Source organism: Silene latifolia, chromosome 4 (genome assembly GCF_048544455.1).
Source record: "Silene latifolia isolate original U9 population chromosome 4, ASM4854445v1, whole genome shotgun sequence".
NCBI classification, from domain to species: domain Eukaryota; kingdom Viridiplantae; phylum Streptophyta; class Magnoliopsida; order Caryophyllales; family Caryophyllaceae; genus Silene; species Silene latifolia.
In genome coordinates, this window is record NC_133529.1 from 41,013,508 (window position 1) to 41,038,444 (window position 24,937).

The 24,937-nt window shown below is 38.2% G+C and overlaps 3 protein-coding genes across 3 annotated transcripts in view; 1 reads left to right on the forward strand and 2 right to left on the reverse strand.

The window, feature by feature from the left end:
- The first annotated feature begins 2,280 nt into the window (after positions 1-2,280).
- Positions 2,281-6,160, forward strand: LOC141652218 (uncharacterized). Its single transcript, XM_074459793.1, has 2 exons — positions 2,281-3,877; positions 5,541-6,160. Exon 1 carries the CDS (start codon positions 2,365-2,367, stop codon positions 3,571-3,573), a length of 1,209 nt encoding a protein of 402 aa, XP_074315894.1. The 5' UTR covers positions 2,281-2,364; the 3' UTR covers positions 3,574-3,877; positions 5,541-6,160.
- Positions 6,161-12,687: 6,527 nt separating this feature from the next.
- LOC141653457 (uncharacterized) lies at positions 12,688-17,122 on the reverse strand. Its single transcript, XM_074461225.1, has 9 exons — positions 16,819-17,122; positions 15,478-15,558; positions 15,097-15,146; positions 14,939-15,016; positions 14,243-14,300; positions 14,114-14,163; positions 13,669-13,777; positions 13,498-13,559; positions 12,688-13,023 (listed from the first exon to the last, which is right to left on the reverse strand). The coding sequence occupies exons 1-9, from the start codon at positions 16,900-16,902 to the stop codon at positions 12,981-12,983; spliced, it is 615 nt and encodes a 204-aa protein (XP_074317326.1). The 5' UTR covers positions 16,903-17,122; the 3' UTR covers positions 12,688-12,980.
- A 1,077-nt stretch (positions 17,123-18,199) lies between these two features.
- The window catches only part of LOC141651420 (uncharacterized), a 41,594-nt gene continuing 34,856 nt past the window's right edge, over positions 18,200-24,937 (reverse strand). Inside the window, exon 4 of the mRNA XM_074459134.1 lies at positions 18,200-19,741. Coding sequence (XP_074315235.1) covers positions 18,200-19,741 — 1,542 coding nt within the window. The remainder of the gene's footprint in view (positions 19,742-24,937) is intronic.

Sequence of the window (24,937 nt, forward strand, 5' to 3'; positions counted from 1 at the left end):
CTAATAATATTACGAAAGTTAATAAAAGACTATTTTTAAATTAATAAATTTTAAAAGGAAATACGTAGTAACAAATATAAAATCCTCATAATATATGGTACATAGTTTACCCCAACCCAGAAATAGGAATTGCACGCAACCAATCAAAGGAGCGGGCACCCTGTTGAGACTTCCATAATGTCACATGTTGCGGAGTCCAGGAGAAAACAAAGTCTGATGTAGCAGCAACCTTCGTGAAATATATATCTGCCAATTTCTCCATAAATTTAGGGGCAGAGATTCACTAGGATTGCGTAGAAGATCGGAACCTATGGTCTCATTAAAAACGCGCAAAGCATCATCAAAAATAAGGCCATCGACAATGATACTAGAAGGACGTAGGAGCTTAGCCTAGTAGATTGCAAACGGGGTGCCAGAAAGGCATAATGTAGGACATCCCCAACAGCATAAACCCAAAGCCCACTAAAATGAAAAAGGGAAGGTGGCAAGCCGCCACTGCCAATCCCCAAAACCAGGCACAGACGCAATGACAGTACGTTCCAAGCTAGAACGAAGTGCCGCATCAAAAGAAATCTGGATGATGCGTGCATATTATATAGACTTTTTGTACCGTATTTGCACGCCGCATTTCTATGCATATTTAGTAGCATTTAGTTACAAATGTCGCCTGAATAGTCTACTTTGATTTGTCTTGTATTATTTGCAGGTATGAACCGGAGAGGAGCATAATCAAGTTTAAAACCTGTCCCTATGCATACATTTAGGATATGAGTTGAGTCGGAGCTTGGAAACTACTATTTGGTGATGCGCGTAGAAGTAAAGAAGCTAGGCGAGCAAAATAAGAGTTTCAAATTACTAGTGCCTACTTTGAAGAGCCATATCTCGAGTTCTACAACTGATATTCAAGTGATTCCAATTGGATATGAAATCTTATCTTCTTAGCTTTCCAACTCCGTGAAAATCGCTTTATTCCGACAAGTAACGAAGAAATGGCGGCCGTTTGAAGTTCAGTGCGCGAAGGAGGAATTACGCGCTGAAACCACTCGATCGAGTACTTTAGTGCTCGATCGAGTACTTTTTGTGTTCGATCGAGTACTTTAAATCTCTCAATCGACTACCTTGATTCTTACTGTACTCGATCGAGTACTTTAGTGTTCGATCGAGAGCTTTTGAGGAAAAAATACTCGATCGACCAACTTTATGTTGCTCGATCGAGCAAACCAAGTCTGACGCGCAGGATTTATGTCGAGACTTATTATATTTAGCTATATTATATTATTAGATAATAAAATATCTTACTATATAAGAGATAAACATTCATTAGGTTAAGGGTTCGAAACTTTTCACTACTTGAACCTCTATTACGTTGCTTTGTTCTTCTTATTCCGGATCTATACTTGTAATTATTTTCTCCTTTCTCTCCTTTCTCTTTAGTTAATTTAAACTTTGGAATTCCCTTAATTGTTTTCCTCTTTATTCCCTCCTTAATCTCTTATCTTAATTAGTTTAATTGTTATTTCAATTTAATCATTATGTTTAGTTTAGTTATCGCTATCGTTATTGTTAATTTCATTATAATTATTATGAGTAGCTAATTCCCTTGCTAGGATTTAGTGTAATCAATGAATTGATGATAGTTGCTAAATAGGTTTGCAGATCTGTTGTTGTTATCATGTCTTTGTTGTTATAAGTAGCATTTAATGATGATATGACGGTTAATGCGCATGATTGTTCTAGTTGTTTTTGGCAAACTCTGACCTAGATCGGAAGATTGGAAGGAGTGAGACCCGCTACATTCTTTAGGATACTCTAATGAGGACGGAAGCTAAAATAGTAGTATTTTAGGGCGAATAGAGGACCGGAAGGATGTATTCACAACCCCTTAGACTGATACATGCGACCGATCTGTGACCTTAATTGCGACTATTTAACGTTCATTGATGAACCGACAATCCTAGTCTCTTTCTTTTACTACTAGACTCTTTATTTATCGTTGTTTTAGTTTAGTTTCCAATCAAAACCCCCAATCGTGACACCGACAGACTTAGATTAGCAAGTAGATAGCAACATAGCCTCCCTGTGGATTCGACCCCGACTTCCCTAGCTGCATTAGTTAGAGACCCCTTGGGTTTATCTTTGATAGGGTTGCGGCAGCCTCATCAAATTTTGGCGCCGTTGCCGGGGAGGCGACCCTTTTTACTTGCTTTATTTTTGTTTGTCTTTAGCCTCAAGGAATTTATTCCTTGCGGCAGTTCTTATTTTATTTTCTAGTGTTGTTTTGATAGGTCCTACTGGTCTAGCTGAACAGGATTATTGGGAGAAGATCATCAAAGGGAAGGCTTGAGTACCTTTGATCTTCCATCTATGTTCAATCCCATTGCGCAACAGGCGGCATTTTGTAAGAGATGTGGTGCTGCGGGGCACGATGCTGTTACTTGTTATGCGGAGAATGACCGAGTCTATGCCTATCGGCTGTATAGACAAGGTCGTTATGGTTCTCAAAGTGGGGGTTACCCAAACTATTCTCCACTTCCGCCGCAGAATTACTATGTGCCGCCACATCCGATTCAGCAGCAAGGCTTTCAAAAGCCTTCATTTTCTTTTCCGCCGCAGCAGGTTCCTCCCTCTACTATCAACAAGGAAGAGATTGCTGAATTGAAGTCTTTAGTGAAGATGCTTGTACTTCAAGTGCAAGAATATGATAAATCTAGAGAAGCTTATTTCAAGGAATTTGAGTCTCAAATAGCTCAATTAGCTGGCGATTTGGATTTCAGGCACTCAGAGACGGTATATGCTATCTGTACCAAAAGCGGTCTCTCCTATGAAGGAGTTGAGTTGCCTATTGACGATGATGATATGTATGACTTGGAATTCGAAGATTTAGTTGAAAATGAAGCATCCTACGAAGACTTCTGCATTGTACAGCAACAAAAATTCGATCGAACTAGCTACAGTGTTCGATCGAAAGAACTATATGAGGGAGAGCTCGATCTAACAAAATTCAACATTCGATCGAACAGTTTGTACGAGGAAAACCTCGATCGAACTAATGCAAGTGTTCGATCGAGCAGTTTTGGCGAGGAAACATCTCGATCGTGTATTGTTCTCTCTCGATCGAATTATTTGGTTATGGACAGCGTTGATTTGTCATTTACGCCTATCCCGGATGACGATAAGAAGGTAATTGAAGACCAATACTATACAATTGAAGGTAATGCTATTCCTTTTATTGATCCCGATGGGGTTCCTTCTAATCCTTCCGTTAAATCATATATTGCTGTTGATTTGACGCCTCCGCCCCAGTTTGGGAGCAAGTTGGAGGAATATCGTTTTGTTTCTTCTTACACAGGTCTTGACAGGTTAGAAGACCGGGGAGGAGGATTTGAAGATTCCATCCCACGTAGGAAGAAGGCGCGAGAGAAGGGCAAAAATGGCGGAGCCCATGATGCTGTAAAGAGCCGCTGTTCTTCTGATGCTTTGCTGTGGAGGCCAATAGTGAAAATCATGGATGCTGAAGGGACTGCGTTCAGTCATAAGCCTTGTTGTGGGCCATTAATTTTTGTTGGTGGATGACGAAAGAAGGTCGAGCTAGGACCTATCTGAAACTAGCGCTGACCAGGAGGCAACCCGGATTTTTATGCTTAGTTGGATTTTTCAAACATTTTAGTTTTTATTGCGTGTTTAATAAATAGTTTTATCGACTATAGATTGCGGAACATTTTAGATTTGGTTTTGGTAGTATTTTTGGGGCGCTATTTGCGTAATTGCAAGTACACCTGCATTCTTTTCGCGAATTGAGTTGCTCCGGTGCTGCTAGCTACGACCTCCCATGTTGCTGGCTGGTTTGGGGAGGTCTCTCCTTTTGTCACGCTATTTTGTGAGTTTCTTAGCTCTTTATATCCTTCATTTCCTTTAGTTTGCATTTTCCTTTTCCCCATTAGCTGCTGTTGTTAGCTGTTGAGTACAATGAAGGCATTGTACAGTTTGGTTTGGGGAGGGTATATGCATCCATATCCGTGTCTGCATATTGTTTTTATTGCATTTCTGTTATCAGGTTTAATTTTTGTATGCATTGTTATTTATTCCCATAAAAATTAAAAATTTTTCGAAAAATTCAAAAAAAAAAAATCATGTTTCTTTTAGCATATAGGTTGAGTCGGAACGGTAGTTTTTCAATGATGAAATTGCACTACATTTAGTCAATTTGCCTAAGCCTTGCAATTTTGGCATCTCTTAGCATAGTCATTTGCATAATCTACGAGTTTATGTTTAAAATTTAGCTGAACGAATAGACTTGACCTGAGATTTTTGGCAACCTACTTATAATTTCTAAGGATTTAGAGCCGTATAAACTGATGACATCTATGACCAGTTTCATGTAGGATTGTGAGTAGTTACTCCTTGCATAACATGTAACATTAATTTGCATAAGTATGAAATTCAATTTCTTTTTATCTGCATACATTCGGGTTAGTGGCCGGTGTCACATGTAGGAGAGTGCTTACATACCCCTTTATTTCATTACTACCCATTAACTCCACATTAGCCAAATTCGCCTTTTTGACCCTTAACTACATCCAAATTTAGCCTGCCTTGTCAAGCTAGTTTAGTGTTTGTTTTTGCGGGTATATTGCTTATTGTGTCAAATTTGGTTTGCACTGTAAAGTTGGGAGTGGTAGTTTTGGAAAAGGAGAATGTGAAAAAAAAAGGTTGAAAAAAAAAGAAGAAAAAAACAAAAAAAACCAATGAGGAAAGAAAGAAAAAAAATGAAAAAGAGTTTGAATACTATCGGTTTTGCTCCTATGCTCTCATTTTATCTCATGAGGAGTTGTTATTATTTGGTTTAGTGAGTTTTTATGCCGCATTAAGGGCATTGTGTTCAGTTTTGGAGTTGGTTTAGAAGTGGATGCTGTAAAATTGGTTTGTTTAGGTGCTAGCTTGGCTTTTACCTCCACATTCCCAAAATGTTTTGCCCCTTCTTACCCATTACCTCACTTCCCATATTTTGTAAGCACTCGGCATGTGATAGGGCCTCGTTGGATGGAGTGTAAGTGTACGGTAGTTAGAATTGTTTATCATATTAGATTGCATGCATGTTTATGTAGGTCGTAGTTTAGGTGAACAACTATATTTTTCTTTCTCTCTTACATCTATATGTTTACCCTTTACTTTATTGAGAGAGAGAGTGACCCGTGAGAGTCAAATTTTGAAAGTCTTGCAAGGTCGATGGTTCAGCTATTTTCATAAACATCTTCATAACTCGTTTGCATCTGATATTGTTGCTGTCTGGTTAATTTATTGCATTAAACTAGTTTAGGTGGACGATTTGTAGCTAGCTCTGAGTTTCACTCCGTTCCATTAGTTAGTTGCATATAGTTTGCTTGGGGACAAGCAAATGTTTGGTTTGGGGAAGTTTGATGCGTGCATTTTATATAGACTTTTTGTACCATATTTGCACGCATTTTTATGCATATTTAGTAGCATTTAGCTACAAATGTCCCCCTAATAGTCTACTTTGGTTTGTCTTGTATTATTTGCAGGTATGAACCGGAGAGGAGCATAACCAAGCTTAAAACCTGTCCCTATGCATACATTTAGGAGATGAGTTGAGTCGGAGCTTGGAAACTACTATTTGGTGATGCGCATAGAAGTAAAGAAGCTAGGCGAGCAAAATAAGAGCTTCAAATTACTAGTGCCTACTTTGAAGAGCCATATCTCGAGTTCTACAACTGATATTCAAGTGATTCCAATTGGAGATGAAAGCTTATCTTCTTAGCTTTCCAACTCCGTAAAAATCGCTTTATTCCTAGAAGTAACGAAGAAATGGCGGCCGTTTGAAGTCCAGTGTGCGAAGTAGGAATTACGCGCTGAAACCACTCGGTCGAGTACTTTAGTGCTCGATCGAGTACTTTTTGTGTTCGATCGAGTACTTTAAATCTCTCGATCGACTACCTTGATTCTTACTGTACTCGATCGAGTGCTTTAGTGTTCGATCGAGAGCTTTTGAGGAAAAAATACTCGATCGACCAACTTTATGTTGCTCGATCGAGCAAAACCAAGGCTGACGCGCATGATTTATGTCGAGACTTATTATATTTAGCTATATTATATTATTAGATAATAAAATCTCTTACTATATAAGAGAAAAACATTCATTAGGTTAAGGGTTTGGAACTTTTCACTACTTGAACCTCTATTACGTTGCTTTGTTTTTCTTATTCCGGATCTATACTTGTAATTCTTTACTCCTTTCTCTCCTTTCTCTTTAGTTAATTTAAACTTTGGATTTCCCTTAATTGTTTTCCTCTTTATTCTCTCCTTACTCTCTTATCTTAATTAGTTTAATTGTTATTTCAATTTAATCATTATGTTTAGTTTAGTTATCACTATCGTTATTGTTAATTTCATTATAATTATTATGAGTAGCTAATTCCCTTACTAGGATTTAGTGGAATCAATGAATTGAGGATAGTTGCTAAATAGGTTTGCAGATCTGTTGTTGTTATCATGTCTTTGTTGTTATAAGTAGCATTTAATGATGATTAGACGGTTAATGCGCATAATTGTTCTAGTTGTTGTGGACATGGGCCACAGGCCGGTCTGTGGATTTGGGCCACCTACCGATCTGCGGTCACGGGCCACCTGCAGCCAAGCCAAACTGTGGACATGCAGCGGTCTTTTGAAAGCCACGCTCGGCGGCGTAAAAATGCTTTCGACCGGATCGTTTTAGATCGGTCGGTTTCGTCTCGGTAAAGGTCTCGAAACGATTAGAGATGTTCGGAGTCGCCACCAAGCATTTGTGGGATTCTTGGAACCCGTTCAAATCCACTTTATACCTAGGTCAATCAAGGCAAAAAGCGGTGTTTGACATAGGTACTAAAGATAAGGACTCGTCCCCCTTTTAGCATTCTATGCATAAAATGACTCTCGTGCGCCCTGGATAAGGCCATCCACTATCCAAAGGTTCTGAGTAAGGGGTGAGGGTATGTATTGGGAAGCCCTTTAATCGGACACCCAATCCCGCCCGCGTTAGCGGCCTCTACTAGTCGATCGTGATTGTTTAAGTGCAAGAGTTGATAAAACGGTTTAAATGCATGAATGCGCATCCAAAAGTTTTAACCTAACATGTGAGAATTTCCTTAGTCGGTTGTTTATGCATGTACCAAGAAATTGGTGTCAAATTTGGATTTAGATTGGTTTGCATGTGAAAACGGAAATTAAACATCTATTTACCAAAATCGGATTATGATGCTTAACATGATCCATTGTTTTGAAAAAGGGTGTCAAATGACAAAGTGTAAAAACACGTAAACTTGTCAATCTGATCCGTCATGTATTCGGATTAACCGTAATCGGGATCGTCCTAGACAAGTATCAAAATGGGACAGAACAGTGCCAGGCAGCCCTGTTAAGGCGCGAGCCTATTGGCGAGATAAAGGGCTCTGCCCTGGTTTTGAAAGATGGAAACAGACGGCCGCTTGGGGCGCGAGCCATGAGCCGACCTAAGGGGGCGTCTCCTGGTTCTTGAAAAGTTTATTTAAGACCGTATTTATGATGAAAGATTTGCAAATGTTGTTTGCATGACTCGGAATAATTACTATTGTGTTAGTAATATTCGTTGTCGGATTTGCATATTTGAAAAGTATAGTTTACAAATAAAAATGTAAAATGTTTGATTTGAACTAATCATGTTAAGTTCATTTCTTTGTAATTAGTCAAGTTTGTCATCGTACTCGGATTAAACCGACATGGTATAAAGAACCAAGGATGATTATGGATTATGACTAATATGTTTACAAGTGTAAATAAATGAGAAAAATGGTAAATAAAGAAAAGGGTGTTAAAATACCCATTAAAATGTAATTAACCAATAATATCATCGAGTCACGGAATAAACCGTCATGGTATAAGGAACCAAGGATGATTTTTGTAATGGTCAAAATATGTTTATCATAAAAATGAATTAAAATGTTTGAAATGGTAAAAACCGTAAAAGGAAAGAAGTAAAAATAAAAGAAAGTGTTGGAGGAAAGACGAACTCAAACACATTTGAGTCTGACCCGAGATGCCACAAGAGGCGCGAGCTTCCATGCATAGCAAGGAGCTTCTGTCTCGGGCCAAAACTCGGTTTTGGCTCGTCTAACCTATATTTGAACCGTGTTATGCATTGTTCATGCTCATAAACTCATAAAAACAGTAAAGACATGAAATAAATGAGATGTTTACACCCTCAAACTTACGTATATTGATGTTTGCGAAGTAGACGACTTTAGAGGCGGTTTTCTCGTTGTGACTAATCGCGATCAAAGAAGTTTAAAAGATGCCTTAGAAAAGGATTTTGTTTTGAAAATGAGTTGAAAATATGTTAATTAAAACATGTTGATTGATGAATTGAGTTGGTCAAATGGGCCGGTCGAATGCACGGCGACGGTACCAAACAAAATGTGTAAGGCTTGTGTTTACGATCGGTAGGTCATAAACACGTGTCCATTTTGTGACTTAGGAAGTCGGGTCTAGAAGTTTAAGAGAGAGGTGAGGGGGCGGACACTCGCGTGAGGATTGTGTTGTGTGAAGGGTGGTATTTATAGAGAAATGTGGGGAGGTAGGTCGGTTGAGTTTGCTTAGAGGCTAAGCAGACACCCCATTGAGGCGCGAGCTACCTCGTGATACAAATGGGTGTATTGTCCCTTTCAATTTGGACGTGGCCTATTCTCCATCCATTATTGATTTGTGGTAATCAAATAGGATGTCGTGTAACAATATGGGCATCTAATAAGATGATTTTGGTGTTACTTGAGGTAGGTGTTTTGTGTGCTTGACTCGGGTTTGACCCGTGTGAGTCGGGATTTGAATATGGATTCGGTTTTTGGCTCGGTGTCGGTTTTGACTCTAATTAGGGTCATTTTAATGGAAATGACATGATAAAGACATTCATGGTATTATTTTCGACATTCGAGATTTGGGTTGACTCAGGTTGACTCGAGTTGCGGGTTTCTGAGTCGGTTTTGGGTCCGAAGACGCTTTTGACTCTAATTAGCGTCATTTTAATGCAAATGAAGTTAGAAAACTTTTTGAAATCATTTTTCATATTCCAGTAGTGCATTAAACCGTCTCATGTATAGCCAATCCACGCACGCATATCAAAAACACGTTACAGTCCGATCATCATCGGGTGGTTTTTGGAAGGTGCGGATACTGGGTATCTACAGTTGTTTTTGGCAAACTCTGACCTAGATCGGAAGATTGGAAGGAGTGAGACCCGCTACATTCTTTAGGATACTCTAATGAGGGCAGAAGCTAAGTTAGTAGTATTTTAGGGTGAATAGAGGACCGGAAGGACGTATTCACTGCCCCTTAGACTGATACACGTGACCGATTTGTGACCTTAATTGTGACTATTTAACGTTCATTGATGAACCGACAATCCTAGTCTCTTTCTTTAACTGCTAGACTCTTTATTTATCGTTGTTTTAGTTTAGTTTCCAATCAAAACCCCTAATCGTGACACCGACAGACTTAGATTAGCAAGTAGATAGCAACATAGCCTCCCTGTGGATTCGACCCCGACTTCCCTAGCTGCATTAGTTAGAGACCCCTCGGGTTTATCTTTGATAGGGTTGCGACAGGCTCATCACTGGGCCGACCCAAAGATACGCGGGGAACAAGTGCGCAAGGCAAAGTAAAAGTTTAGAAATACCAGTACAAGCCCGAAACAGAAGCAACTTGCACTGTGGGTCATCAATCCTCACGACAAAATCCATAAGCTCTATGGTCCTAGTCGCTCTCTTCGCCACAAGGTCGCTGCCGAAAACAAGGCACACACTAATAAGACCATTCAGAACTGTGACACCATGCAAAGGCCTAGCGATAGAGGAGAGAGGGGGGGGGGGACACCAGGAAGCCGACTCCTAAGGTCTTTCGTAGGCCAAAATAATTCGGTCTTATCAATATTAAGATGAAGGCTAAATCGAGGACCATCTTCCATAAGCAGATCTAAGACCTTCCCCACAACCAAGGTGTTCCCAGCAATAGTGGCATCATCTAAGTAGCAAGCCTACAGACTCAAGTCAAAAGAGTTTCTGATCTTGCACACGAAAGAAAAAAGTAGAGGACCCAAAGGATCATTCTGTTGAATCCCCCTGACAAGACCATAAACTATGCTCCCCATAATACAGGCGGGCAGAACAGAGTAACAAAACTCCACCCATCGGGATAAAACCGGGCAGTGACGGCGAATTTCGTGTAGTATGGTCACACGATCAGCTAAGTTAAAAACATTCCGGAAGTCGACTAACAACATAGAAAGTCCTACGTCACCACCACGAGCCTCAACCAACCGATTCAAGGTATGCAAAATAGCCCCTCCTCCACCGGATACCTCGACCCCAAACTGAAGACCTGTAAAATAACCAAATAAAGAAGCACCGACCAAACAAGCACCAACCTTAGAGATAATGCGCCTCCAAACAGTGCCTACAACGATAGGATGTATACCACCACCTGGTCTAACAACCGGCGTGAGCGGAGCACTAGCAATGTACTCACCTAGAGCCTGTGGATATCGCCCTCAAGGAAAAGATTAACCACCCAAGTAATAGAGACGATTAAATCATACGAAATAGCAACAACATCTCCACCCAAATAATCCACAAGATGCTAAAGCACGAAACCCATCCCTCCCACATGATGTGCCACGCGGAACACTCTGAATCATATCCAAAACAACGGCCTTAAAGGCAACGAGGGGATGGTGATCAACCGACAAAGGCGGAAAGTTGGGAGATGGGGCAATGGGGTGCTTATCCCGCAGAGCCTCAAGAGTGGCATCAGAGTAAGAAGCAACGCCTGATGAAGAAAGCACCCGAACAACGGTAGTGTAGTGACCATCACAAATCTTCCTCTTGACATTGCCGGAGGTTAAGCTCACTCAAATCAAGGTCCTCCTCCACACTAAAAGAAAGAGGAACGTCAGCTAAGATCTCCTGCACAAGCTGCAAACTGTCACTAGGCACACCCCAAGCAAGAATAGCACTGTAATGCTCTCCTCCTGACGCTGACGCCTGGCAGGGGTCTTACACTCAAGATTACTCATCGGGGAAAAGGTCTTAAGTATACAAAGATGCAACATAAGCAAGAGAATCCAACAAGAGAGGTCACCAGGAGAGTCAGCCACGTCATCTAATGCCCGTACTAAAACATGAGGAAAACCAAGGCGACACTTAGAAGAGAGGGATGTATTATTATTATTATTATTTTTATTATTTTTATTATTATTATTATTATTATTATTATTATTATTATTATTATTATGATTATTATTATTATTATTATTATTATTATTATTATTATTATTATTATTATTATTATTATTATTATTATTATTATTTCAGTACGGTTCAACTTTATTAAGATTTAGTTCATGTCTATTCAGTTAGACAATTTCAGTCCAAAAAAATAGGGCCAAAGGCAGGAAAACAGAATTCTCCAAATCTCTCGAGGACCACTATGCTATCTAAGGCTCTGTTTGGTAAAACTAATCGAAAAGGGTAAATTTAAACACGAAAAGGTATTTAAAACCGAAAAAAGCTAATCAAACTGAAAAGGTGATGATAAGGAAGTGAAAATTAGGAATCGATAAGGTAGCTAATTATATAAAAAGATGTTTGGCAAACTAATTGAAAAGCTAACTGATTTTGATGAAATGACGTAAAAAGATATGATAATAATTTAATAGTATAAATTTAAGGGGTAAAAACGGAAAATCAAATCAAATCAAGACTGAATCTCAAATCTACTCTAGGTAGATTTTATTTCAGACCTTATTTGGTTAAATAAGCGACTTGCCAAACGCTACGAGAAAAATAAAGGTGCGAAATTTTGGTCGAATAAATTTACTTTTGACCAAATCAGTGACTGAAAATGATTGCCAAACGGAGCCTAAACAAAGAATGTTGGCTTCTTTCAAATCTTTCAGCACCCTTTTCCTAGAAATCGAACAATCCAAACAAGGCCTTGAATAAAGAAATTAATATTCTTCGACTGATTTGTGGAATGAAGAACATTGCGTGAAGCTAAACGTGATAGAGAATGTGATTCAATTCCTACTTCGTTTCAGTAAATTCCCAGCTTGTGCTCAATTTCAGGTAATCTGAACTCTCAAAGGTGATTCGTTATAGAGCACAATATTGGCAATGTATGGCTCTTATTCGATAACATCAGGCAGATATTTTTCTCTGTCTTTGGCAGTTGGCACGTCGACTCGAATATGTACTAGTATCAATTTATCACCATCCAAAAAAAAAAAACTACAGAGTATCAACATTGTAAAGTTATATCATCAAATTGCAAAGATTAGTAACTTACAAATCAACCCCTGCTTAAAGCTAAGATATTATGTTGTCGAAGTTGATCTCATCTTTTCTTGTTTTCTACTAGAAAATTGTATTTCTATATTTTGTTATGTTATATTTTATGTATCAACAAATTAATATATTTATTGCAATATTTTATTTTGCTATAAGCGATGTGTCGAAATGTAAGTGGTGTGACACACACAATGGGACACCAAATGGGACAGGGGATCCTCACTGGTTCTACTTTATAAGTATGGCTTAGTGAGCCATGCAATTAGAATGTAAAATACTCTTTCCAATTGTAAAAAAAAAAAAAAAAGGGAAAAAAAAAAGATTTTACGTCGTCCAAGTGAACTTTAAGGCAGCACATATGCAGTCAGCATTTTGTACGGTAATGATTGTTCAAGTATTTCCAGTCGAAGATTAAAACAGTAGAACTGAATGCTACATGGCAAGCAAATCCTATTTTTTAAAGATTATGAATGTGCAGATTTAAGTAAGCTAACTGCTCCAAAGGTCATTAACAGTCGGAAATGATCTTCTCTTAGTCTCATGCACTCTTGTGTTTCGATGTGGCCGTCAAAAAAGCAAAGAGCAACACCAAGAGTACATAAACGGGAATTACATTTACTCCACTTGTGAAAGACCCCCTCCTGCCTCGGCACGGGTCCTGAACGAGAAAAAACACGACTGTCACAAATCTTTCTCCAACTATTTGCGCGTTTGCAAATATAAACTGGAGTTTATAGGAGTCTATATTTACATCCTGTTGTGAATTCCTTGCGTAAACTTCTATTAAGATCTTTCAGAATGTTAAGGACTAATGTAATGACCCATATTACGAGTAGTCATGTATTGATTTCAGTTTCCAGAGGGTGACTGACTGTATATATAGGAGATACTAGTTCAATTAGGTTGGTCTTGCATTATATTTATATACCGTTATTCAGGTGACTAATAAATAGCTCAAGGCGTATATTTGGGGCAGACCGTTTTACACTAAAGTTGCAATAATATAATAGTTAGCATTCAAAGTTGCAGGTCGAGACCACACCACTTATTAGCATAACCTACCGTAGGCCTGTCTTCCCCACACCTTTCACATCTCTCCTTCTCTAAAACAAAAAGGGGAAAAAAGACTTACTTGTGGTCAGACGGATTTGGCATCAGTTCATAAACAATTGTTGCAACAACATCCCTCTTCAGCTAAACATACATAATAAAGAAGGATTGTATCAAAGAAGAGCAACATGACAAGCAGCGCCTACTATATTAATGCAATCAACGACTATTGTCCATTGGGCTGTCATCATACCTGGGTTGCTTCACCCTTTAAGCCAATGTAATGTATCTTGCTTGTGTCAGCTCCAAAAGTATCTGGAAAGTGAAGAGTCAAGTTTCCCACACCCTGAAATTTAGAGTACCTGTCCAAATAACCATGAAGCATTTAAATGGTGCCATAAATAGCTAAACAAACGGTGCTATAAATAGCTAAACAAACGAGCTAGATTAAGTAATCATAATAGATAGCAAACTGTACTATTCTAAATATACAGGGTACAGGCAACCAAAAAGTATAATTCACTTTCTTAACACTTACGTTAGACGATGGGACATTGTCAACATAAAATACTTCTGGGAGAAGATGAGCTACTTCATTAGCAAAAATGACAGGGACTAGATCCTGAGGTCCCCTTTTAGAATCCTAATTAGCGTTACTACCTACTGAAATTCAAGGGCAAAAACAACAAGACAATTACCTTGTTTGATATTCCAATACTCCTTGCAGATTTTCAGCCAAGTCCCATTCCTGAAGGCGAGACCACACATTATTATAAGGAAGCAAAAACTTTGGAACTATGAACATTTTGGATGCAACTAATTATTACCTGAACGGCTTGCATACTTTGTGCATCAGAAAAATCAATGCCCTCACGGTTGATGAACCTAAAGATGATATATAAGTTCATAACTTGCATTTTACTGGAAATGAAACTCACATAAACCAGTATAATATAAAGCCATTTTAGCCGAGAACTAAACAATGAATTCCTACTCTTCCGACCAAAAGAGGGCAACAAGCTCTCCCCTGATAATTTTTTTCTTTACACAAATCATTTTGCCTCTACATTTAGTCGTTTATCACAGCTTTTACATTGATGTTTACAAGGTCATAGTGAACTAAATTATAATTTAGCAATTTCACAAGACAGAACTCAAAAATCATACAGTATCCCTCATTGTATGATGAAGGCCCAGTAGATAATCAGACAGCACTCAAAATGATACAGGGCTGCCTACTAAATTTCAGCACATCAGCAATTTAGTTTTATCCAAACAAATACTTTATCCACAGCAAGAATCCCATATTCCCAAGTACTATGAAGGCAAACTATATTATGAAGGATTTCTTTTCAAAGGGCAAAAAGATTTTACGAGTTGGTTAAAATAGAGTCAAACACTGTAGAAATGTTTCCGCCCACGGCCCAACAAAACCGATAGTAAAAGCTACAGTACATCCTAAATCTAATTAGCATGAGCAACTGCCAAGGAAATTCATAACTAAAAGTATAGCAATAGCTTACGCTCTCATCTTAGAAGGACTTGTTCCATCACTGCCACCAACAATTGATATGCTTTTAATCTTGACATCAGATGTGAATCTGACACACAGTGTTGGAAAATCAGTACATACTCCATCGAACACAAATAGAAGCGCAGTATGAAATATCCATTTACTCACGGGATAAAAACAATCAACTCAGGATCACCTTCATTGCTTTCCAGAAATTCCTGGAGCAGAAAACAAGTCTTATATCACCCCTCAGCAGGCAAGCTTTGTACAAATAATCTAGTCTCACAAGGTAACAGAAAAAAAGGATGCGCAGGAATATTTTCCTTCCATCCCATTTATATTTTTCCATTTGACATATGTTGTCAAATGATAGCATTGACTGATATTTTCTCACGACATGAAATTATGGTATGATAATCAAATGCAACATTTTCTTTTTGAGATGCATATATTTTAGTGGTTGCAGTTGAAATTGGTTAACGGGACAACATATATGGGATGGAGAGAGCTCTCTAACGTAGCAAACAAAAGCATTACAGATATATATACCCCTGAAAAGTTTAGGCGCTGATCCCAAGATCTGAAAACTGATTTCACACTTCCAGAAATAGCCTCATTCAGAGCTGACACCTGCAGAACCAATAGTTAGACTTATGTAAAAATCGGGAAGAAAATGTTCTTCGTGAGTAGCGGTCATTGCTATACAATGTTTTCCATGTAGGAAATCACACGAGGCTGTCAGATGTTGACACTAATTATTGACGAATGCAAACATGCAAATATCGACTGACTGCTGTTTCACAATAGGAGGAGTAGGTCACTAATTTATAGTGATATGACAATATGGGACACCCACATGTTACATCTACGCCAATTTCTTAACGAATTTTGAAATTTTGAGTTGATTTCTGACATAGTTATTGAAGTATCAAAACATGTTATATGAACTCTATTTTTTTTCCCTCCCGCTCACTTGGCGTGTTCTTTCCCTCATTCAGTCATTTGTGCATACTTTTGTCCAACATGTCAGAAATCAACTCTCTAACCCTCGTGCACTGAGCAGGGGAATGGTTACATACAAATCGAGGTTCAGCAACGAGAGAAAAATACACAAATTAGTCGAGGAAATGAAAAGAATCTATTCTTGCAACCCCTAAAAAAGTATGCACAAAACTGTATCAACTCTTCATGCCCACATCCCGCACAAGTACTACTGATACAAGAAGAATGATCATAATCATGCCTTGATGCCTATCAAGTATCAACTCAACATCCTAACCACATATATATATATATATATATATATATATATACAATCAAATATATCAAAATTGACGATGCACCAAAATAATTAAAGAGTACATTGATCCCACCAAATTTACAAACTTGTTCAAAAGAAATACAGATTAATAGAAAACCCTGGCATTCAAAAATCAATCTGCACATTCAATATCTTCCATTTGAATCAAACCCCATAACATTCTCAAAGTGTAAATAGACATTCAGTCATTTAAACTGAACTTACTCCTTGGCAGACCATGCTAAAACTGACCCCGAGCGAATGACCAACCCGAAAATGACTAATTTGCAACAAAAACCTTAATAGCCACAACCGAAAAATGACCGGAATCCAACCCGCAAACAAAACCCGTAAAATACTTGTAGTTCTCTACTTAAAAGCAGTTGAGTAAACAAAATTCAATGAATCAAGATTCATCAAGCAAGAAATTCAGCTAATAAGATGGTACACACACAAATGTTGGAGAATTCCATCTGGGTATTTCATATTCACAACAAACAATCAAATTAATACATCGGATGTTAAGTTGTATCGTGTATTATGAATTAAAACCCAAAAATGCAGCAAAAAAATTGAGAATAGAAGTAAACCTTGGGGATGTCGATGTGTTTATAAAGAGACCAATCAGAAGAACAATCATGGTCCTCGCAACTGTGATCATGCATACATGCCATTTTTCACTAATCAATTTGCTTAGGAATTTACTTTTTTTTTTTTAACCAGGAATTCTTCCAGAATGAGCAAAGTATCAACGTTTTATGTATTTGTGTTCATATATTCATATTCTACTCTGGTTATTATTTGTCTGGTATATGCTACTCTTTGGAACGCACCGTTTTATTTACTTTTCTTGCGCAATAGGACGCACAAAAGAAGGAATTCTCGATCTCTCCCAAGTCCCAATCCACCACAAAGTTGACCGTTGGGTTAAAACTAGACCTACCAAATTCTGTCCCGGCTTAAAAACTTGACTCAACCCGCTTTTCTAAGGTTCAATATACAAAAATCTTGAAACGCGAATCGTTTAACACGAATTCGAAATGACTCGTTATTAAAGGGTTGAAACCCGATTCGAACTGATCGACCCGTGATAAATCAAGAATTTGATTAAAATATTACTCCCTTCGATCAAGATCAAAAGGTAACATATTAAAAAACAGAAAATTTAAGAAAAGATGGAAAAAGGAGGGGGTAAAGATGAAAAAAATAGGTGCGTCATGTAATTGTGGATTTAATTGCAAAATTAATATATTACGCCCCTTACTTTTTCATTTATTTCTTTTTTGCCCTTGGACTTTCAAATTAATTAAACTAAAATAAATATCTCGTTTTAGCGCAAATTTATTTCAGAGACGGTTTTTTAAATCGTAAAAATAAATTATCGTTTTATAGTTATTGGATTTCGGTGACGTTTTATACAATAACTAATTATTGACTTATTGTACTATCATAAATGATTTTCGATGACGATTTCTATTATACTTAATTATCGTTTTGTCGTAAATGAGTTTTGGGGCCAATATTTATAAAAATCATATATTATATTAAAGCAAAAATCATCTACCACATGTCATCGGCAGATGACCTCTGCCACATGTCATCTTCAGCAAATTAAAGAAAAAAATAAATTTAAAATGATTAATTAATAATCTCTCAATTTCGTGTACTCTTAATTAATTAATTAATTATATAGCAAATTGATTGATTATTAATTAAGCGTTAGCTATGATTTTTATAATTTTGGCAAAACGTAATTTACATGCCATTTTGAATCCCAAATTGATATACTTTCCATTTTCGATGCTACATTCCCGTCTCATCATATAATATCATTTCTTAAATAATTGATATAAAGAGATTATTTCTTTCAATCTTGGAATCAACTGATCTTATCTTTTTTTTTTTTTTTGACAGCAACAAATAGCATAGCTTACAAAAGAGCTTCTTGAGCAAGATTATGAGCTATCCTATTCACCCCCTAGGACAGAAACTAAGAGAGCAACAATGAAAATGAGACGCAATAGACTTTAAATCATGGATGATCCACTTAACAGATGCAATCGCCTTCTCCGCTCCAGCAACCTGCATAACCAAGATAAGACAATCTGTAACGAGTCTAACATGAAGGTACCCTTCGTCCAAGGCCCATTTGAGTGCCATGATAGCTGCATGTCCTTCGGCATGCAGGGCAGAAGAAGCAAACGAGCGAGCGTGAGCAGTATTCCTTAAGGTCCCATTACCATCCAACAAGCAACACCCCATGCCAAAACTTCTATCGGCCCTCCAGGCAGCATCACACTTGATAGTGCAAATATTTCCGCACACAGGTCCACCAACAATCCAGTAGGGGAAGGAGTTTCTAATTCTCTTAGCTAGACCAAAACCAGGAGAGGAGTCCAACAAAGATGCTCTAAGGAGGTTAGCATCCTTACTGCGCACAACCTCATTCATACACTGAATGTCACCAAGAATAGAATTGAGAGCACTCAAAGGCCAAGGGCGACGATTTTTGAAGACCATCTCATTCCTACAACACCAAATTCTCCAGAGGGTAGAAATGAGGGGAAAGAGGAGGGATTTAGGATCTGGGCTAGTTAAGAAGTAAGTAACCCAGTTAATGACCCAAACTCTAGCATCAATGTCCACCCCTCCCGTGATTCTAAGTCCTGAAGGACATCCAAACCATAACGCCTTTGCAAAGCTACAATCTCTGAAGAGGTGAGAAATAGACTCCACGCAATGAGATGAATCATCACAAAGAGAACAAGAGGAGCGCCAATTCATTTTTCGTTTAAGGAATTCAGAGCCTACTGGAAGCGCATTAGCCATAAATTTCCACAAAAACACCCTTAGTTTGTTAGAAATAGGCAACTTCCATAGTTTTGATTTGCAGAAGGCCACAATTGGTGCAGACATTCTAGATCGATCAGCATTCGAGGTAGGTCCATTAGAAGAGGCCATAGCAGCAACATAGTATCCCGACTTGACAGTGAAAACACCATGTTCAGAGAATTTCCAGTAGAAGGAGTCATCCGAGGGTTGACACGGGATATAAGTTGCGAGGATTTTCTTTGTAACTTCCTCACCCGGATCGAAGCCAAGAGAAGAGAGATCCCATCTCCTATGATTATCATGAAGCTCACCAACCATAAGTGTGGAATCATTAGGAGCATCAATAGAGTCCCCACAAAAATCATGAAGACTATAACCTTCAATCCATTTACTCTTCCAAGCATTAAGACGAGATGAAGATCCAATAGACCAAGCAATATTGTTATAGATAATATCAGAGCCCCAGACAAGGCTTTTTAGAGCCCATGACGACGCTTGGGGAGCCTTCCAACGGTTCTGAAATAAAATATCGTCTTGGACACCAAGCTTGGGACCAATAACTTTACTAATAAGGCTTCCTGGAACACATAAGATTCTCCAAGCAGACCAGAAGAGCTTGGTTAAAACATCCAATATTGCGAAGTCCAAGACCCCCTTCTCCGACTGGCCTACTAAGGAATTCTTTACTACACCAATGAATAGACTTATTAGCTCTAGTTCCACTCCACCAAAAATGCACCATCAAGGACTGAAGCTTTGATGTTACACTTACTGATGCGTGTCTTTTATATGATGTTTTACACCTCATTCTACACGCATTTCAGAGCTCATTTGTGTAGTTTTATGCTACTATTTGCCCCATTTCGTCCACTTTCGTATTTTTATGTAATATTGCAGATTTATGCGGAAATGAGTAGATTTTGAGCTAAATCCGTCCCCGAGTACCTTGCACTGCATTTGACGTAAAGTATTTACTCAAGGAACGAGCTTGGTGCGCATTTCGAGGCCCGAAAGACAAATCCACGAGAAGTTAGAAGTCAAGTATCAGCTGAAGCAGTCGATCGACTGGCCCCCTTAGTCGATCGACCATCACACGACTTACAGAAGCTACTGTTCTGCATAGGTCTGGTCGATCGACCAGACCGTGATTCAGACGTGAATTAAAAGATCGATGAATTTGAAGCCCATAGTACATTAGGTTTTGGAATAAGAACTACGTTGTATTCTATATAACGTAACCTAGTTTACAGAAGTTGGCATCCAGTTTTATACATTCAGTTTTCATTAAATTCTTTATCAGTTTTAGAATATCAAATTAGGGTTCGGGATATTGTTTCATACAATTTACTCTCGCTTTTGGTTTGATCTTTCTTCTGAAATTCCGTCCGGTACTATTCTGTTCTTTTTCCAGTTTATCACTTTATTATTGTTCGTAATATAGAATTGTTAGTTAGTTTCCCGAAGCCATAATTATCGTTTTATGCTAGCCTTTTATTCCGTTAATTTAAGCATGAATTCAGTAGTTAATTTCGTTAATTTCATTGTTGTTATCATCCCTAGTATGAGTAGCTAAATTAATTGTGCTAGGATGTAGGGGAACTATAGGTTAGGCGGCATTAGAATTAACATGGCCTGAAATCGCATGCCGGTCGATCGACTGGGTTCCCTGGTCGATCGACTGGCCACGCTGAGATTGCTTCGTTTTAATTGTTTTAATTTTTATATTTGACGAATCGAGTGCACGCGACTAGTTGAATGTTTAGGATTTGACCGACCCAATAAAGATCGAAAGATAAGGAAGGGAGATAGCCTACCTAATTAGGACGACTAGATTAACGAGATCGAAAGATATGCTAGTTTAGCCTTTTGAGTCACTTTTCAGGACGAAAGTCAGTATTAGTGGTATTAGGGACCTGTAGCGAGATCGAAAGATGCTACTTGTGAGAGTGGACCGAGAGGACCTCTTATTTTCCCATCTCACGTGTTTGTTTTAGACCTACCTAGTTTGCTGCCGCCGAAACTATTGTGAACCGACCATCCTTGCACCCTTTTTATTCTTGATTTTATCCGTTTATTTAGTTTACTGTCTTTTATTGCTTTTAGCTATAGACCAAATCAATTCAAACCCCCACATATTTGTTACCTTAGACCGAAATTAGACAACTAGAAATTACATCTGCCTCTCTCTGGTTCGACCCGACTGCCGCTAGCTATAGTTGTAGTTGGATTATAAATTTTATCTTTGGTGCTTACAACGACAGGCATCAAATTTTGGCGCCGTTGCCGGGGAGGCAATTGTTCTAATTTTTAGTTGTTTTATTTTAGTCTGTTTCTTAGTTTAAGGGACATTCGTTCCTTAAACTATTCTCATATTCTTTTTGTAGTTTCTTCTTATGCGCAGGTCACAGGGCGGTGAACTACTACCGATCAATCCCGAGATTGAGAAGACCTTGCGTGAGTTGAGACGATCATCTAGGATATTGCCGACAGAGGAAGAGCTGAGTACTCTGTCTAGTTACTACGAGAACGAGCTATACGAGGAGGATCCACCTTCATCACCCATTTCCACTTCTTCAGCTGAGACAGTCACATCTCCAGAATTTCCAGTCATGGCTGAAGAAGCGAGTATAGCAAGTCACTCAGAGCCGACAGCTGCAAATTTATATAAGGGGTTCGAATTACCGGGAGCTGATAGAAAATTCGAACCGAAGCCTTCTTATATCAACTTGGTTGAGAGGAACCAATTCGGGGGAGCTGCAAATGAAGATGCAGCCAAGCATATGGAGATATTTATTGATTATTGCTGCTCTATACCCCCGCCGACCGGTGTGACCCAGGACCAGATAAAGGAGACTATGTTTATATTCTCACTCCGCGATGCTGCAAGTGAGTGGTACAGAGATCTGGACCGAGCTGCTAATGGGATCACCGACTGGAATTCTTTGGCCTTGGCATTCTACAAGAAGTACTTTTCTGCCTCGAAGACGAATGCTATTAGAGCTCAAATCACGAGCTTTAAACAGGGGCCTGATGAGAACTTTCATGAGGCATGGGTCCGTTTCAAGAAGCTGGTGCGAACCATTCCGCATCATGGGTTTGAGAAATGGAGCCTATGCAATCAGTTCTACAATGGGCTCTATGACGATCAAAGGCCTATCCTGGACGCGACTGTTAGTTATTTAGACCATATTAATACTCATCTTATGATATTAAAATTACAAGTTAATTAAAAGTGGTTTAAATCTACATGCATGCAAAAGAATGTATAAAAGAGATGGTCTAAAACCATCTTAAGACAAAAATTCCTTACATTGTTATAAGGCAAAATGGGCACAACTCAAGGACTCCTTCCTTGATGTTGTTCTTGTGCTAATGCAATAAGGATGATCCTCCAATAACACCAATTACCAATATAGGTAATCTCCTTTGGTGGCACCCAAGAATCAACCCAAAAACTACTAAAATTAATAACTAGTTAATAATGGTAGTAACCTTGTAATTGTATATTTGATGTACTAATTAATATTATTACTTTGATAATATTATTAGTAAGTTTTTATATGTGTTTTAAGATGAAAAATGATGAAGAAAATAAGAAGAAATATTGGTCTTTTTGGTGATCATGAAAACCGGCCAAAGCACAAATAAAGGACCAAATTTTCTTCAAATTTTTTCAACTAAGAAAATGAGGTGAAGAGATGGGTATTTATAGCCAAATATGGGGAACAAAATGTAGTGGAATTTGCCACTTAATGGACACATGTAGTCCTCTAAAAAACCGGAACAATTGGACTGTATTTGGTCCATTTCGGTTTTCGACATTTGCCTCACAAATGCTTATTAGTCTTATATTTAATTATCTTACATAATTAAATATTAATTTAATTATTTAACACTTAAATAATATAAATTAACTACCAATAACTACTTAACCATTAAGTAATCATAAGACCATTTTATCAACATACAATGTGTCAATATTAACCCATTTAGCTAATTTTACAACTTCTTGTAAAATTTAATAGCTAATTGAATGTACCTCAAAACATATACACATATCGTATAAAATTAATTAATTAACAATTAATTAATAAATTCTAATCATTTATTATTTAAATATCTCATAATTAAATAACAAATCTCTTTGTCCCGAGTTCGTAACCCGTCATCAAATAATACATTTATGTGACTAACTAAGAGTCAAATAATACAAGGAATTGATTATCTCGTATCTCATACAAACAATTAATTTATTCTATTTGGGCGTCATCCTATAGGTGTGACCTAAAGGGATCAGCTGATCACCGCCGTCACACGACAGTAATGTCAAACTCTAGTCAGCCAATCATTACCGATTAACGATGACCAGCTGACAAATAAATAAATAAATCCTTGATATTCCTTTTACGAGATTTAATATGTAAACGCACTCATTGTGGAGGACACTACTCCAACAATCTCCCACTTGTCTGACACAAGTGTGCGTTACCAATTCTCTTGTCCAATAATATCTCCCACTCAATGCAAGATGTCTTCCAGGTCGTTCTTGCACGTGATCATATCATAAAGTGGTTTCCTCGATCAGGAGAATGACTGTCTGACCGGATAATCTACTATAGATCTCATCCGAGCGTGGCCACGCATTCACAGTCATCTCTCCTCGAGTGGCCTTGAGATAAAATATGACTTATAAGGACAATCCCGTTGACCTATTTTATTCATTCGATACAGATCACAATGACCCAGTAAATGCTCATCGGCCTCCTTTTACGGTGCGACCTAGAACAAAAACCAAAGCCACCGGAAAACCGTACCAACTCAGACAAATAGTCACCAGTCTAAAGAATTGACTCGAAGGAATAAATAGAAGTCCTCGCCACGACCTAGCCACAAAAGGACTCTATAAACGGTCACTGTCCGACAAATTGTCTCACAATATGCCTATGTAATCGACCAGTCATCACTATGACCATATGACAGTCGAACCTGTCATCTATCGCCTCACAATCTAGTCACTCCGAGACGTCACCTCATTAAGTAACTAGGGACAAAATACAATGTTAATCCAGTTCACTTAATAGGGTTCGACATTGTCTTTACAACCTATTTGGAGAAAACAAAGTATATAAATTCAGACATAAAACTGAATATAACGATAAATGCAACTTATCACATATGAAATAATAAATACAATATTTGATTATTACATATCATATAATTTACAACGATTCGGCATTCGTCTCAACCCCATCGAAACTACATGACTATCATGTTTAGCTTGAGACAAAGGTTTGGTTAAAGGATCGCGATGTTGTCATTTGTCCCAACCTTACAAAGCGTAATTTCTTTCCTTTCGATTAAATCTCTAATTACATGAAATTTCCTAAGTACATGTCTAGACTTGTTACTAGACTTGGGCTCTTTTGCTTGAAAAATAGCCCCACTGTTATCACAATAGAAAGTGATAGGATCCTCGGCGGTCGGAACTACTTTCAGTCCCTCTAAAATTGCCTTATCCAAACAGCTTCCTTTGCAGCTTCGAGGCGCAATGTACTCAAACTTCCGTTGTAGAATTAGCGATCTGAGACTCCTTGAAACTTCTCCAGCAAACCGCCCCTCCGTTCAACAAAAAAAAACAAAACCAGTCTGGGATTTCAAATCATCCCTATCGGTTTGGAAACTGGCATCCGTATAACCTCTTATACGTAATTCAGATTCTCCTCCAAACACTAAGAATGAATCTTTAGTCCTTCTCAAGTACTTCAGAATATTCTTGACGGCTATCCAGTGACTCTCACCTGGAGTTTTCTGAAAACGACTCGTCATACTCAAAGCATATGAGACATCAGGACGAGAACACATCATAGCATACATGAT